The sequence below is a fragment of the Ranitomeya imitator genome, chromosome 6 (assembly GCF_032444005.1).
Source record: "Ranitomeya imitator isolate aRanImi1 chromosome 6, aRanImi1.pri, whole genome shotgun sequence".
Lineage (NCBI taxonomy): Eukaryota > Metazoa > Chordata > Amphibia > Anura > Dendrobatidae > Ranitomeya > Ranitomeya imitator.
This window is the reverse complement of record NC_091287.1, coordinates 242850068-242865167: the sequence shown is the minus strand read 5'-3', so window position 1 is coordinate 242865167 and position 15100 is coordinate 242850068. Positions and strand designations below refer to the sequence as shown.

The 15100-nt window shown below is 43.0% G+C and overlaps 1 protein-coding gene across 1 annotated transcript in view; it reads right to left on the bottom strand.

Annotated features, from left to right (window-relative positions):
- LOC138642404 (NFX1-type zinc finger-containing protein 1-like) overlaps positions 1–15100 on the bottom strand; it is a 418979-nt gene that overhangs the window by 78104 nt on the left and 325775 nt on the right. Inside the window, exon 24 of the mRNA XM_069730530.1 lies at positions 11690–11731. Within this exon, the coding sequence (XP_069586631.1) occupies positions 11690–11731 (42 nt within the window). The remainder of the gene's footprint in view (positions 1–11689; positions 11732–15100) is intronic.

The following is a 15100-nucleotide window of genomic DNA, read 5'->3' as shown; positions in this document are numbered from 1 at the left end:
CTTATGGCATGGTGCTGTCAGTTCAGCTCTTACAAATGGTTTGAGCAGCTCTGCCAGTTGCTTTGTTGCTTGGCAGCTGCCTCAATGTCCAATCACCTTCAATTTCTAAAAGGCCTGGTTCTGGTTCCTTTTGGCCCTCATGCTCCTCATGATGATCAGTTTCCCTGTGCATTTTTTCCATCTCTACTTTGTATTCTGCTGGTCGCTAAACTGAATCTCATCATGGTTTTTTATAGTTGCTTGGAATACTAAGAGACTAAAATACTTGTTTTCTTCATGTCAAATTATTTTCTGGTGTAGCCCTTTTTATAGCCTTCTTCGAGTTTCATACATCGAGTATTCAGGAATTAGTTCTGGTCTTAACTGGTTTCTCTTTGGAAGTAGGCATTGAATTGCCTCATTTAATTTAACCTCCCCTTAGCCTTGGCCTCTCTCCTCTTACTAGCGATTTGGTGGGTGTTTGCAGTTAACCAAATCTCTCCACGTACTGGTTTCTTGTATGGTACACCGTACACAACAGTTTATGTGATAGTTTATTTGATCTCTGCCAAAAGTAATCTCGTTCACCTTCTTACTGCCTTAGCAGGTTGACCTTGTTACTGATTCCCCTTGCCAGTTAGGTGTTTCTATAGGTCATTCATTAGGACTTGGGCAACATCCTTTATTAAGGGCTTTCTGATGCCCAAGTTGGATTCCATAAGGACTCCGGGACCCTTGATCACATCGCCAACCTGAGATGGATCATAGAAAAGATGAAGGAGTACGAGAAGAAGTTTTACATGTGCTTCATTGCTTATACCAAGGCTTCTGTGTTGAGCATAACAAGCTTGTGAAACAAAGAGTAATATAACAGTGCCAGTGCACCTGATGAGGTTAATCAGGTAACTCTGATGATCAAGAAACTACAGTGCGAACCAAGTAAGGAGATATAATGGTTCATAATCAAAAAATGGCACAAGACCAAGATGTATCTTATCTCCTTTTCTTTTCAACCTTCTGTGAAGATATAATCATGAAACATCAGCAATCTTAGACATGAAGATGATATATCTCTGTTGGAAGAGAGTGACAAGGAACAGAAGAAGCTGATCCTGAAGTTGAAAGAAGAAAGTGAGAAGTTTGGACTTTTTCTGAGCATCAAGAAGAAGAAAATCATTATTACCAATAAGAACGGAGTCCAGATATAAATGAACAATGAAGTAATAAAAGTTGTCGACAGCTTCTTTTTTTCATGGGTCCCTCACTGATCACAGTGGCTGTATCGAAAGCAAAGATCAAGTGTCAATTAGCACTGGGTCTTGCAGCCATGTGAGCATGGACCAGTATGGAAGAGCAAGGATATTTCACTGTCAAACAAAGACTGATCACTGCAATTGTGTTCCCCTTTGCTATGTAATGTATGGCTGTGAGATGTGAACATTTGCAAAAGACAGAAAAAAAATAATGCTTTTGAGATGTGGTTTTTGAGTAGACTTTTACGAATCCCAAGGAAAGCTAGAATCACCAACAAAGGTGTTCTTCATCATATAATCCCAAAGTTGATTCTGGATGGACACATCAGCAGACAGAAGCTGACCTATTTTAGTCATGTGATAAGATCAAATTCACTAGAAAAGGAGATGCTATTGGAGTGGTCAGTGGTAAAAAGAAATATGAGAGACCGAAGGCTTGTTGGCTGTGTACCAACAAAATGACACAAAAATAAACATCAAGTAATTTAAAGAAGCCGTGGAAAACAGGGAAGCATGGCATGACACGACTATAGAGTATCCAAGGGTCGGACATGATTCAATGAATAAAATCACAAATCAGTTGTAAATTTTAAATGGATTTTACTGCTGATTCTGAAAGTTAAAAAAAGAAATGGTAAAGTGTAAGAAGAGGGCCCGGATCGGGGGTACCTTTTTCACGCCAGAGCCGGAACTGTCGGGACTGTCACCTTTGTTGTCTGGGGGAAAGTTTAGAGACCTGGACCGACCCTTGCACTGGACAGCATGGGGCAGAGCAGGGATAAAAAGGGCAGAGAGCGTGAAATGCCAGGCAGACGTGGCAGGAAGACGCAGTGCGTAGAAGGGGAATTTGGGTGCTCCGTCCTCTGAGCATCATGACAGCGCAGGACTATGCTACATAGTCCCAGCTGCTCCATACAAAGACTGTGACCAGAGAACCGTTTTACGCCCACTGGCCCCTAGTGCTCAATTCACAACTCATCTCAGGCCACCCTTTTTAATGTGCGCATGCCACCTAAAAGAAACCGGGTGACTTACCGAGAACTTTAGCCTTACTCACCCGCTTGCTTCTGCCATGCTCTGTCCAACCCCGGCAGCACACAGTACTTCTTTTCTCCCTGCTACTCAGTACCCCGGGGCAGACATCGAGGACTCTCCGTCATCGCCAGGAACAGAACCACTGACGCCTACAAGCCTGGATTGTTCCCAGCACGTGCTGACTGTGCACACCTGAGACTCCTCACTCTGAAGCCGCCAGACCGAATAGTTTACTAATGTTGAACATTGTTTGTACCCTTTACCCTCACTCCCTCCGTCAGTGTAATGAGAGGGTTAATACCACCTGTCTATATCTTTTCTCCTCCCTGCGTGGAGTATATCCCTGTTATAGTAAAGTTAATTTTAACCCTTGTTCTGCCTCCTATCCGTTACTGCATCCCGCAACCTTCTCACAAAAGCATATGAAATCCACAATTTCAGGTTTCCTGTGGAGAAATTAGCAACACAATACATTGTGGATTTTACCTTCCACATTTAAATAAAATGGGAAAATCTACAACAAACGTCTATTATAAAATGACATGATGCAGATTAGAAAATCCTCACCTCACGTCAAATATTGTTACATGAAAATGAGATTTGTCACAATAAGATATGTATACGGCAGGGAATTTATACATCACAGACCGCATCACACAAAACAGAAGTGCATTTTAGCAGCAGACAGTATTACACATAATAAGCTTAGGGTGCATTTACACTGCCCAATTAGCATAAATAATCATTCTTAGGAACGATCATTTTACAATATTTGTGCAATCTAAAGAGGGTGCCAATCCCCCGAGAAACAAGGAATATGTTCATTTGTTGAGTGAAAAAGAAGGAGTTAGGAGAAAAAGCTGTCGACCAACTCACTATTCAGCCAGTAGCTATATAAGAAGTACAGTGGGTACGGAAAGTATTCAGACCCCTTTAAATTTTTGTTTCATTGTAGCCATTTGGTAAATTAAAAAAATTCATTTTTTATCTCATTAATGTAAACTCTGCACCCCATCTTGACTAAAAAACAGAAATGTAGAAATTGTTGCAAATTTATTAAAAAAAGAAAAACTGAAATATCACATGGTCATAAGTATTCAGACCCTTTGCTCTGTATTGAGTAGAAACACCCTTTTGAGCTAGTACAGCCATGGGTCTTCTTGGGAATGATGCAACAAGTTTTTCACACCTGGATTTGGGGATCCTATGCTACTATTTCCTTGCAGATCTTCTTCAGTTCCATCAGGTTGGATGGTGAACGTTGATGGACAGCCATTCTCAGATCTCTCCAGAGATGCGAATTTGGGTTTAGGTCAGGGCTCTGGTTGGGCTAGGCAAGAATGATCACAGAGGTGTTCTGCCCTCCTTTGTTATTTTAGCTGTCTGCTTAGGGTCATTGTCTTGTTGGAAGTTGAACCCTTGGCCAAGTCTGAGGTCCAGAGCACTCTGGAAGAGGTTTTCATCCAGGATATCTCTGTACTTGGCCACATTCATATTTCCTTCAATGGCAACCAGTCATCCTGTCCCTGCAGCTGAAAAACACCCCCATAGCATGATGCTGCCACCACCATGTTTCACTGCTGGGATTGTATGGGGCAGGTGATGAGCAGGACCTGGTTTTAGCCACACATACCGCTTAGAATTATCGCCAAAAAGGTCTATCTTCCTCTCATCAGACCAGATAATCTTATTTCTCATAGTCTGGGAACCCTTCATGTGTTTTTTAGCAAACTCTATGCAGGCTTTCATATGTCTTGCTCTGAGGAGAGGCTTCTGTCGGGCCACTCTATCATAAAGGCCCAACTGGTGGAGGGCTGCAGTGATAGTTGACTTTGTGGAACTTTCTCGCGTCTCCCTACTGCATCTCTGGAGCTCAGCCACAGTGATCTTGGGGTTCTTCTTTACGTCTCTCACCAAGGCATTTCTCCCACAGTTGCTCAATTTGGCTGGATGGCCAGGTCTAGGAAGACTTCTGGTAGTCCCAAACTTCTTCCATTTAAGGATTATAGAGGTCATTGTTCTCTTAGGAACCTTGAGTACTGCAGAAATTATTTTGTAACCTTGGCCATATCTGTGCCCTGCCACAATTCTGTCTCTGAGCTCCTTGGCCTGTTCCTTTGACCTCATGATTCTCATTTGGTCTGACATGCACTGTGAGCTGTGAGGTCTTACATAGACAGATGTGTGCCTTTCCAAATCAAATCCTTTCAGTTTAATTAAACACAGCTGGACTCCAATGAAGGAGTAGAACCATCTCAATGAGGATCACAAGGAAATGGACAGAATGCGACTTAAAAATCAGTGTCTGATCAAAGAGTCTGAATACTTATGACCATGTGATATTTCAGTTTTTCTTTTTCAATAAATATGCAAACATTTATACATTTCAGTTTTTTTTTTCAGTCAAGATGGGGTGTAGAATGTACATTAACCCCTCTGTGACCTTAGACGTACTATCCCGTCGAGGTGCCCTGGGCTTATCTGACCCTGGACGGGATAGTACGTCATAGCCGATCGGCCGCGCTCACGGGGGGAGCGCGGCCGATCGCGGCCGGGTGTCAGCTGCTTATCGCAGCTGACATCCGGCACTATGTGCCAGGAGCGGTCACGGACCGCCCCCGGCACATTAACCCCTGGCACACCGCGATCAAAGATGATCGCGATGTGCCGGCGGTGCAGGGAAGCACCGCGCAGGGAGGGGGCTCCCTGCGGGCTTCCCTGAGCCCCCCGCAGCAACGCGATGTGATCGCGTTGCTGCGAGGGTCTCCTCACCTCCCTCCCTGCTCGAGCCCCGGATCCAAGATGGCCGCGGATCCGGGTCCTGCAGGGAGGGAGGTGGCTTCACAGAGCCTGCTCAGAGCAGGCACTGTGAAGCCTGCAGCGCTGCATGTCAGATCAGTGATCTGACAGAGTGCTGTGCAAACTGTCAGATCACTGATCTGTGATGTCCCCCCCTGGGACAAAGTAAAAAAGTAAAAAAAAAAATTTCCAAATGTGTAAAAAAAATATAAAAAAATATTCCAAAATAATGAAAAAAAAAAAAAAATATTATTCCCATAAATACATTTCTTCATCTAAATAAAAAAACAAAACAATAAAAGTACACATATTTAGTATCGCCGCGTCCGTAACGGCCCGACCTATAAAACTGGCCCACTAGTTAACCCCTTCAGTAAACACCGTAAGAAAAAAAAAAAAAAAACGAGGCAAAAAACAACGCTTTATTATCATACCGCCGAACAAAAAGTGGAATAACACGCGATCAAAAAGACAGATATAAATAACCATGGTACCGCTGAAAGCATCATATTGTCCCGCAAAAAAAGAGCCGCCATACAGCATCATCAGCAAAAAAATAAAAAAGTTATAGTCCTGAGAATAAAGCGATGCAAAAATAATTATTTTTTCTGTAAAATAGTTTTTATCGTATAAAAGCACCAAACCATAAAAAAATGATATAAATGAGGTATCGCTGTAATCGTACTGACCCGAAGAATAAAACTGATTTATCAATTTTACCAAACGCGGAACGGTATAAACGCCTCCCCCAATAGAAATTCATGAATAGCTGGCTTTTGGTCATTCTTCCTCACAAAAATCGGAATAAAAAGCGATAAAAAAATGTCACGTGCCCAAAAATGTTTTCAATAAAAACGTCAACTCGTCCCGCAAAAAACAAGACCTCACATGACTCTGTGGACCAAAATATGGAAAAATTATAGCTCTCAAAATGTGGTATTGCAAAAAATATTTTTTGCAATAAAAAGGGTCTTTCAGTGTGTGACGGCTGCCAATCATAAAAATCCGCTAAAAAACTCGCTATAAAAGTAAATCAAACCCCCCTTCATCACCCCCTTAGTTAGGGAAAAATAAAAAAAAATGTATTTATTTCCATTTTCCCATTAGGGCTAGGGTTAGGGCTAGGGTTAGGGCTAGGGTTAGGGTTAGGGCTAGGGTTAGGGCTAGGGTTAGGGTTAGGGCTAGGGTTAGGGCTAGGGTTAGGGCTAGGGCTAGGGTTAGGGTTAGGGCTAGGGTTAGGGCTAGGGTTAGGGCTAGGGTTAGGGCTAGGGTTAGGGCTAGGGCTAGGGTTAGGGCTAGGGTTAGGGCTAGGGTTAGGGCTAGGGTTAGGGTTAGGGTTAGGGCTAGGGTTAGGGCTAGGATTAGGGTTAGGGTTGGGGCTACAGTTAGGGTTGGGGCTAAAGTTAGGGTTAGGGTTTAGATTACATTTACAGTTGGGAATAGGGTTGGGATTAGGGTTAGGGGTGTGTCAGGGTTAGAGGTGTGATTAGGGTTACCGTTGGAATTAGGGTTAGGGGTGTGTTTAGATTAGGGTTTCAGTTATAATTGGGGGGTTTCCACTGTTTCGGCACATCAGGGGCTCTCCAAACACGACATGGCGTCCGATCTCAATTCCAGCCAATTCTGCGTTGAAAAAGTAAAACAGTGCTCCTTCCCTTCCGAGCTCTCCTGTGTGCCCAAACAGGGGTTTACCCCAACATATGGGGTATCAGCGTACTCAGGACAAATTGGACAACAACTTTTGTGGACCAATTTCTCCTGTTACCCTTGGGAAAATACAAAACTGGGGGCTAAAAAATAATTTTTGTGGGAAAACAAAAAGATTTTTTATTTTCACGGCTCTGCGTTATAAACTGTAGTGAAACACTTGGGGGTTCAAAGTTCTCACAACACATCTAGATAAGTTCATTGAGGGGTCTAGTTTCCAATATGGGGTCACTTGTGGGGGGTTTCTACTGTTTAGGTACATTAGGGGCTCTGCAAACGCAATGTGACGCCTGCAGACCAATCCATCTAAGTCTGCATTCCAAATGATGCTCCTTCCCTTCCGAGCCCTCCCATGCGCCCAAACGGTGGTTCCCCCCCACATATCGGGTATCAGCGTACTCAGGACAAATTGGACAACAACATTTAGGGTCCAATTTCTCCTGCTAACCTTGGAAAAATACAAAACCGGGGGCTAAAATATAATTTTTGTGGAAAAAAAAATATTTTTTATTTGCATGGCTCTGCGTTATAAACTGTAGTGAAATACTTGGGGGTTCAAAGCTCTCACAACACATCAAGATGAGTTCCTTAGGGGGTCTACTTTCCAAAATGGTGTCACTTGTGGGGGGTTTCTACTGTTTAGGTACATTAGGGGCTCTGCAAACGCAATGTGACGCCTGCAGACCATTCCATCTAAGTCTGCATTCCAAATGGCGCTCCTTCCCTTCCGAACCCTCCCATGCGCCCAAACGGTGGTTCCCCCCCACATATGGGGTATCAGCGTACTCAGGACAAATTGGACAACAACTTTTGTGGTCCAATTTCTCCTGTTACTCTAGGGAAAATACAAAACTGGGGGCTAAAAAATAATTTTTGTGGGAAAAAAATTTTGTTTTATTTTTATGGCTCTGCATTATAAACTTCTGTGAAGCCCTTGGTGGGTCAAAGTGCTCACCACACATCCAGATAAGTTCCTTAGGGGGTCTACTTTCCAAAATGGTGTCACTTGTGGGGGTTTTCAATGTTTAGGCACATCAGTGGCTCTCCAAACGCAACATGGCGTCCCATCTCAATTCCTGTCAATTTTGCATTGAAAAGTCAAACGGCGCTCCTTCCCTTCCGAGCTCTCCCATGCGCCCAAACAGTGGTTTACTGCCACATATGGGGTATCAGCGTACTCGGGACAAATTGGACAACAACTTTTGAGGTCCAATTTCTTCTCTTACCCTTGGAAAAATAAAAAATTGGGGGCAAAAATATAATTTTTGTGAAAAAATATGATTTTTTATTTTTACGGTTCTGCATTATAAACTTCTGTGAAGCACTTGGTGGGTCAAAGTGCTCACCACACCTCTAGATAAGTTCCTTAGGGGGTCTACTTTCCAAAATGGTGTCACTTGTGGGGGGTTTCAATGTTTAGGCACATCAGTGGCTCTCCAAACGCAACATGGCGTCCCATCTCAATTTCTGTCAATTTTGCATTGAAAAGTCAAACTGCGCTCCTTCCCTTCCGAGCTCTCCCATGCGCCCAAACAGTGGTTTACTGCCACATATGGGGTATCAGCGTACTCAGGACAAATTGGACAACAACTTTTGAGGTCCAATTTCTTCTCTTACCCTTGGAAAAATAAAAAATTGGGGGCAAAAATATAATTTTTGTGAAAAAATATGATTTTTTATTTTTACGGTTCTGCATTATAAACTTCTGTGAAGCACTTGGTGGGTCAAAGTGCTCACCACACATCCAGATAAGTTCCTTAGGGGGTCTACTTTCCAAAATGGTGTCACTTGTGGGGGGTTTCAATGTTTAGGCACATCAGTGGCTCTCCAAACGCAACATGGCGTCCCATCTCAATTCCTGTCAATTTTGCATTGAAAAGTCAAATAGCGCTCCTTCCCTTCCGAGCTCTCCCATGCGCCCAAACAGTGGTTTACTGCCACATATGGGGTATCAGCGTACTCAGGACAAATTGGACAACAACTTTTTGGGTCCAATTTCTCCTGTTACCCTTGGTAAAATAAAACAAATTGGAGCTGAAGTAAATTTTTTGTGTAAAAAAGTTAAATGTTCATTTTTATTTAAACATTCCAAAAATTCCTATTAAACACCTGAAGGGTTAATAAACTTCTTGAATGTGGTTTTGAGCACCTTGAGGGGTGCAGTTTTTAGAATGGTGTCACACTTGGGCATTTTCTATCATATAGACCCCTCAAAATGACTTCAAATGAGACGTGGTCCCTAAAAAAAAATGGTGTTGTAAAAATGAGAAATTGCTGGTCAACTTTTAACCCTTATAACTCCCTAACAAAAAAAAAAATTGGTTCCAAAATTATGCTGATGTAAAGGAGACATGTGGGAAATGTTACTTATTAAGTATTTTGTGTGACATATCTCTGTGATTTAATTGCATAAAAATTCAAAGTTTGAAAATTGCGAAATTTTCAAAATTTTCGCCAAATTTCCGTTTTTTTCACAAATAAACGCAGGTACTATCAAAGAAATTTTACCACTATCATGAAGTACAATATGTCACGAGAAAACAATGTCAGAATCACCAGGATCCGTTGAAGCGTTTCGGAGTTATAACCTCATAAAGGGACAGTGGTCAGAATTGTAAAAATTGGCCTGGTCATTAACGTGCAAACCACCCTTGGGGGTAAAGGGGTTAATGAGAAAAAAATGAACTTTTTTAAATTTACCAAATGGCTGCAATGAAACAATGAGTGAAAAATGTATGTAAATGTAAAGGGGTCTGAATACTTTCCACTGTATGTGCTCCTCAAAATACACCGGGGCATTAGTAACAATTACAACAAAACTTTGAGTGGTGACACTGCTTCTAAAAAAATGCCCTGACTACTGCGGCTGCAGTGTATACATGCCTGGAGTACACAAGTGCAGAGTCAAGGGTGTGTCCTGTATGCAGACAGCAAGCAGAGCTGTCAATCACAAGATGTAAAGTTATTTCATAACATAATGACTGGATGTATGGCCTATGGAATTAATTTAATCAGAGAATTCTGGCATAAATTGCTTTGAAAAGTTGCAAACTCATAGTTGTGCAAAAATGTCGAGGCTTTTGGCATTTTTACCAGCTCCTCGTAGCTTCACCAGACTGGGCAAAGCTGGGGTGGGACAAGGGTGTGGCAGGGATGTGACACCCCAACTTGTCTAATTTATAACGAGCTTTGGTGTTACCTACAGCAGAAATCTTACTCCAGTCACAAACTAGTGTAAGATTTCTGGCATGGGGCATGGAAGCGCACACCAATTGTCATTTGCTCCAGATTCATGAAAAGCTGCCCAATTCTTCATTAATCACGAGTATCTGACTGCACCGCACCCTCTCATCAAGACCGGCATGAAAATCACCAGTCTTGATGAATCATAACCATTGTGTTTCTAAGGTTAATTAATGTAATCTTTGGTTACATTCAATAACTGTCTACTGTCTATATCAAATATTCGGGAATATGGACAACATGGACAGAGTTGGGCGTGGAGGAATTAGCACAACTTTCTATTACACTTCAGTCTACATAATGTAACATCCTAAGGGTATGTTTCCATGTGCAGGAAACGCTGTGTGTCTGACGCTGCATAGAGCCGCAGCGTCAGACACGCAGCGTCCAGATGTTACAGCATAGTGGAGGGGATTTAATGAAATCCCGTCTCCACTATGCGTGGTAACACGCACGCGGCGGCCCTGCGACTCCGGACATGCTGCGCGTCTTTTCAGATCGCAGCATGTCCGTATATCTTGCGGCGACGCTGCGTCGCCGCAAGATATAGCACAGGGCCCTATGCGATGGGTGCGACGATGCCGGATGTGTGCTATGAGCACATCCGGCATCATCGCGTCCCAGAAGGGGGCGGGGCTTAGCGCAGAGCGGCAAAGCCGCTCCGACGATACCGCCAGCCATCCTGAAAGTGGACACATACCCTTAGGGTATATGCACACGTTGCGGTTTTTGCTGCGGATCCGCAGCGGTTTTGACGCTGCGGATCCGCAGCAGTTTTCCATATGGTGTACAGTACAATGTTAACCTCTGGAAACAAAAACCGCTGTGCACATGCTGCAAAAAAAACCGCGCGGAAACGCTGTGGTTTATTTTCCGCAGCATGTCAATTCTTTGTGTGGAATCCGCAGCGGTTTGGCACCTGCTCCATATTAAAAATCCGCAGGTGTCTATAACTGCAGTGGAAACCACACAAAAAAACGCGATAAATCCGCAGTACTTTTTGCACTGTGGATTTAATCAAATCCGCTGCGGAAAATTCCGCAACGGAATCCGCAGCGTGTGCACATGGCCTTATTCACCACAGCTTCTCTTGCAGTTTATTAGGTCCAGATGGGTCATCCACTATAAGGCTATGTTCACACGGAGTATAGTTTTTCAATAGGAAAACACTTCAGAAAGCCCTCCTTTTTGCTTTTTTTGGGGAAGATTTTGCAAGACATTTTCTTTTCCCGAAGCGCTTCTAGACAAGTTTGGGAGAGTTTTATAAGGGGTTTTCCTGAAGCATAGTTCGCAGTATTTTGATTAGACAATGCCTTCTTTGACAAAGGTTTCCCCCAGGATCTACATCAAAGAAATCACATTTAATTTCTTTTCTTCCACCAATGTTTGAAAACCGTTTCAGGGAAAAAAAAAGCCCTGAAAAACTCCTCATATGTAACAGTCAAGTGGATTTCTCAAAGAAATGTATATAAAGAGTTTTCTAAACATTTTTTATGCGGTTTTCATAGGTGAAATTTGGAGAGTGTCCAGTCCAATAGGCTCTATTAGAAACTTTATATGATCATAACTTGAAGTGAAAAAAGTAAGCTAATAATCTTTCTTTCAAATCTCAAATTACTTGTTTTTGGCAGGTATCGTTTTGGAGTAATGTACAGATGCATTTTCAGACTCACCATTTTCTTCAAGAAAGTTTTCAATGTCCCAATATGTTACATCTGTTGGTAAAATATTTACAGGGAAGTTAATTATTATTTACCAATAATAGGACAGGTTAAATACAAAAAAATAAATTCACAAACTGAATAAAAAAAAAGGCTAAGCTCACATGTTCAGGATTTGCTGACGATGTGTGATGCAGATGCCATACAATACAATATACGGTAATTAATGTGGTTTTTCAAATTTCCATTCAAACGCTGTGAGAAAAAATCTGTCTGAAAATGAAAGCATTGTGCAGATTTCAAATCTGTGACGTGCTCAGTGAGGATTTTCATAGCAGATTTCACCCCATTCAATGCATATTAAAGAGTAAGAGTGAAATTCTCAGCCAAATCCACAACAAAATCCACAAATATCCACAACTAAATCCACAAGCGTCCAATGGGGATTCTTGCTCCGGATTCATTATGGATATCTGCAGCAGAAATTTTCTGGAACATGTGAACATGGCCTAATCCTGTCATTCACAATTTCAGTATAGAAGGACACAAAATGGAGAAGAAATAATATTAAAGGCTCACTAATCAGCTTCTTCTTCTCTCTGCAGCACGATAACATCATCGGGGATGGTAAATATGCACAGTGAATGGAATTGGGATAAAACAGTATAGGGAAGGGCAGTGTGTGAAAGAGGAGGGGGGAAAGTACACACAGGGCGCTTTTTGCTGCTTTTTTTATCTGCAGCAAAACCTGATCATCTTGGCAGGAAAGAAGCTGCGTCAAAAACGCAGGTTTAGGTGCGTTTTTTTGATGCATTTTATTTTTTGGTGCGTTTTTTTTTTCTCTTTGTCCATGCTAATGTCTTTGGATTTTCAGCAGCAAAAACGCAGCAAATAATGATACCTGCGTTTTTGCTGCGTTTTTGCAACACCCATTCAAGTCAATGGATGAAAAAACGCAGCAAAAACGCTGAAAGAAGTGACATGCTCTACGTCCAAAAAAATGCAGCAAAGCACAAAATACTGATCACACAAAAATACAATGTGTGTGCATGAGATTTCTGAAATCTAATAGGCTTAGCAGCAAAAACGCCCTGTGTGAACTTACCCTAAAGACTAAATGTTTTAAGTGGACAGTATGCAAAGAGGGCTCCGGGAGGAAAGGAACCAGGGTGAAAAACACAGTGTGCAGAGGGGGCACATTATGGAAAGGGGGCAATGTGTGGGGGAGTAAGAAGAGGCAGCAGAATAAGGAAAGAGGACAATATATAAGGAGGAAGCAGGGTAATGTGGACAGTGTGCAGAGGGACCACAGTATGGATAGGGGATAATGTGGGGATGGCATTGTTGAGACGCAGTATAGTATGGAGGGGAATAGTTTGGAGGGGAACTGTAAAGAGCGGGGGCAGTGTTCAGGAAGACAGTATGAAGATCGGGCACATTATGTAGAGGTGGCAGGGTGGGAGGAGCGTGTGCACAGTATGTAGAAAAGGCATCATGGGGGGACAGTGTAAAGATGGGAAGGGAAAGTATGGAGAGGGGGTAAGATAGGGGAGTAACAGTGTTAAAAGGGGGTACAGTATGGACAGCATGAAGGGAACACAGTATGGAGAGTGACTAGTCTGGAGAAAAAGCACATTGTAGAGAGAAAGCAGCTTGGGGGGACAGTGCCAAGAGAACAGTAAGGAGTAGGGGCAGAGTGGGGGGACAGTAAAGTGATAAGGAGAAAATGACGTGGTGATAGCTTGCAGGCCTTAGTTTATAAAAAAAAGATGGTGTGGTAGGTATAATTCATATGGGGGAACGTCATGGTGGGTAAAATGGTAAAATTATAAGGGGGAGGTGCAGCAGTTATGGTTAGGTGTGGCAGTTATAATGTATAAGGGAAGATGAGGTTGCAGACATAGTATATAAGGGGGATGGTATGGTGGCTATAGTTCATAAGTGACAGTTTGGCAGATGTAATTCATAAGGAGAATGGTGTGATGCTCACAGTACATAAGTGGTGATGGTGTATATAAATGTGTCTATGAACAGGGGTGTCAAACTGCATTCCTCGAGGGCTGCAAACAGGTCATGTTTTCAGGATTTCCTTGTACTGCACAGGTGATAATTTAATCACCTACACAAATAATGAGTTGGTGATTAAATTATGACTTGTGCAGTACAAGGAAATCCTGAAAACATGACCTGTTTGCAGCCCTCGAGGAATGCAGTTTGACACCCCTGTCTATGAATATATGGCATATAAATGTGTGGAGGACATGAATCATAAGGTGGTCATTTTTCATGCAGGGAGCACAGTGAGGGTGATCATTTATTTTGGGGCCAGCATGTTGGGACGTGGTGCAGAAGGATGGCAGAGAGGGAAATTTGTAGAGATGAGCTTTGGCTATAAAAATTTTCCCTGAAGGTTGAACTAAATGAAGAAGAAAAGGATGGGAACATCTCCAATTAGAAAAGATGTAAAATATACAGTACTGACATCTAAGAGTGCATCGGAATAGGACAATCACTGCCAGGCTGAGTACACTATCATGTGCACAGAACAATCATTAACATTATCCTTCTGTGTGTGGCACCCCAGGAGTTCAGGTACCACAGTGGTACTGCCTTCCTCTCGGGGAGGGTGATGCCATGCCTGAAAATGAGGAGGATCCCTTTGACAGGTAACCTGTACATGCAACATGTTCTGACTCCAGGCCAAAAGGAGGAGCTCTAGACCCGGTCTCAGGGGAGATTCCCTAGATATACATTCTGGTCTGGAGGAGGAGTTAGATAGATTGTGTGAGACAGTGAAGGAGGAAGGAGCAGAGGAGAAGCGAGGAGCTAGAGGGGACCTGCGACTGGGCTCCCTCCACGATGAAGCGCAGACACCGGGAGTCCGAAGCTGTGTGGGACTTTATGCCCCACAGCAGAAACCAGAGGGCAGGAGATTGAAAATAACTTGCTCACATCTACACCCTGAGGTACAGCAACCTAATGCGCCCAGAGTCACCGTGGATAGAGGCCCTTATAAAACGGCTCGCTTTGCCTACCATGCAGGAACGGTCTCAGGACAGAGAATGAGAGAGGACCTTGAAAGAGGCCATAGGCAGCAAGGGACTATTATACAGCACGTAGTGGAAGGTTCCCAATTTGACCTGACAAGTGGAATTCAACTCGTTTCCAGGGTGCCTGAACTCCACCATCACCTGTTGCTGGTACCCTGGACTGTGTCTGTAAACCACCAGTAAAACAGGCAAAGAGACTGCAACCTTGTGTCCTCTGATTATTTCTGGCACCACACTATCTGTCAAATACACCGGAAGTCCCTGTGGGAAGCAATGCCATCCTTGCTGCAGTGTCATCACTCCTCAGGACCCCTTTAAGAAGCGTCGGTCACCCTTGACTGAGTAACACAGGTGGTGTCACAAATATTCTTAT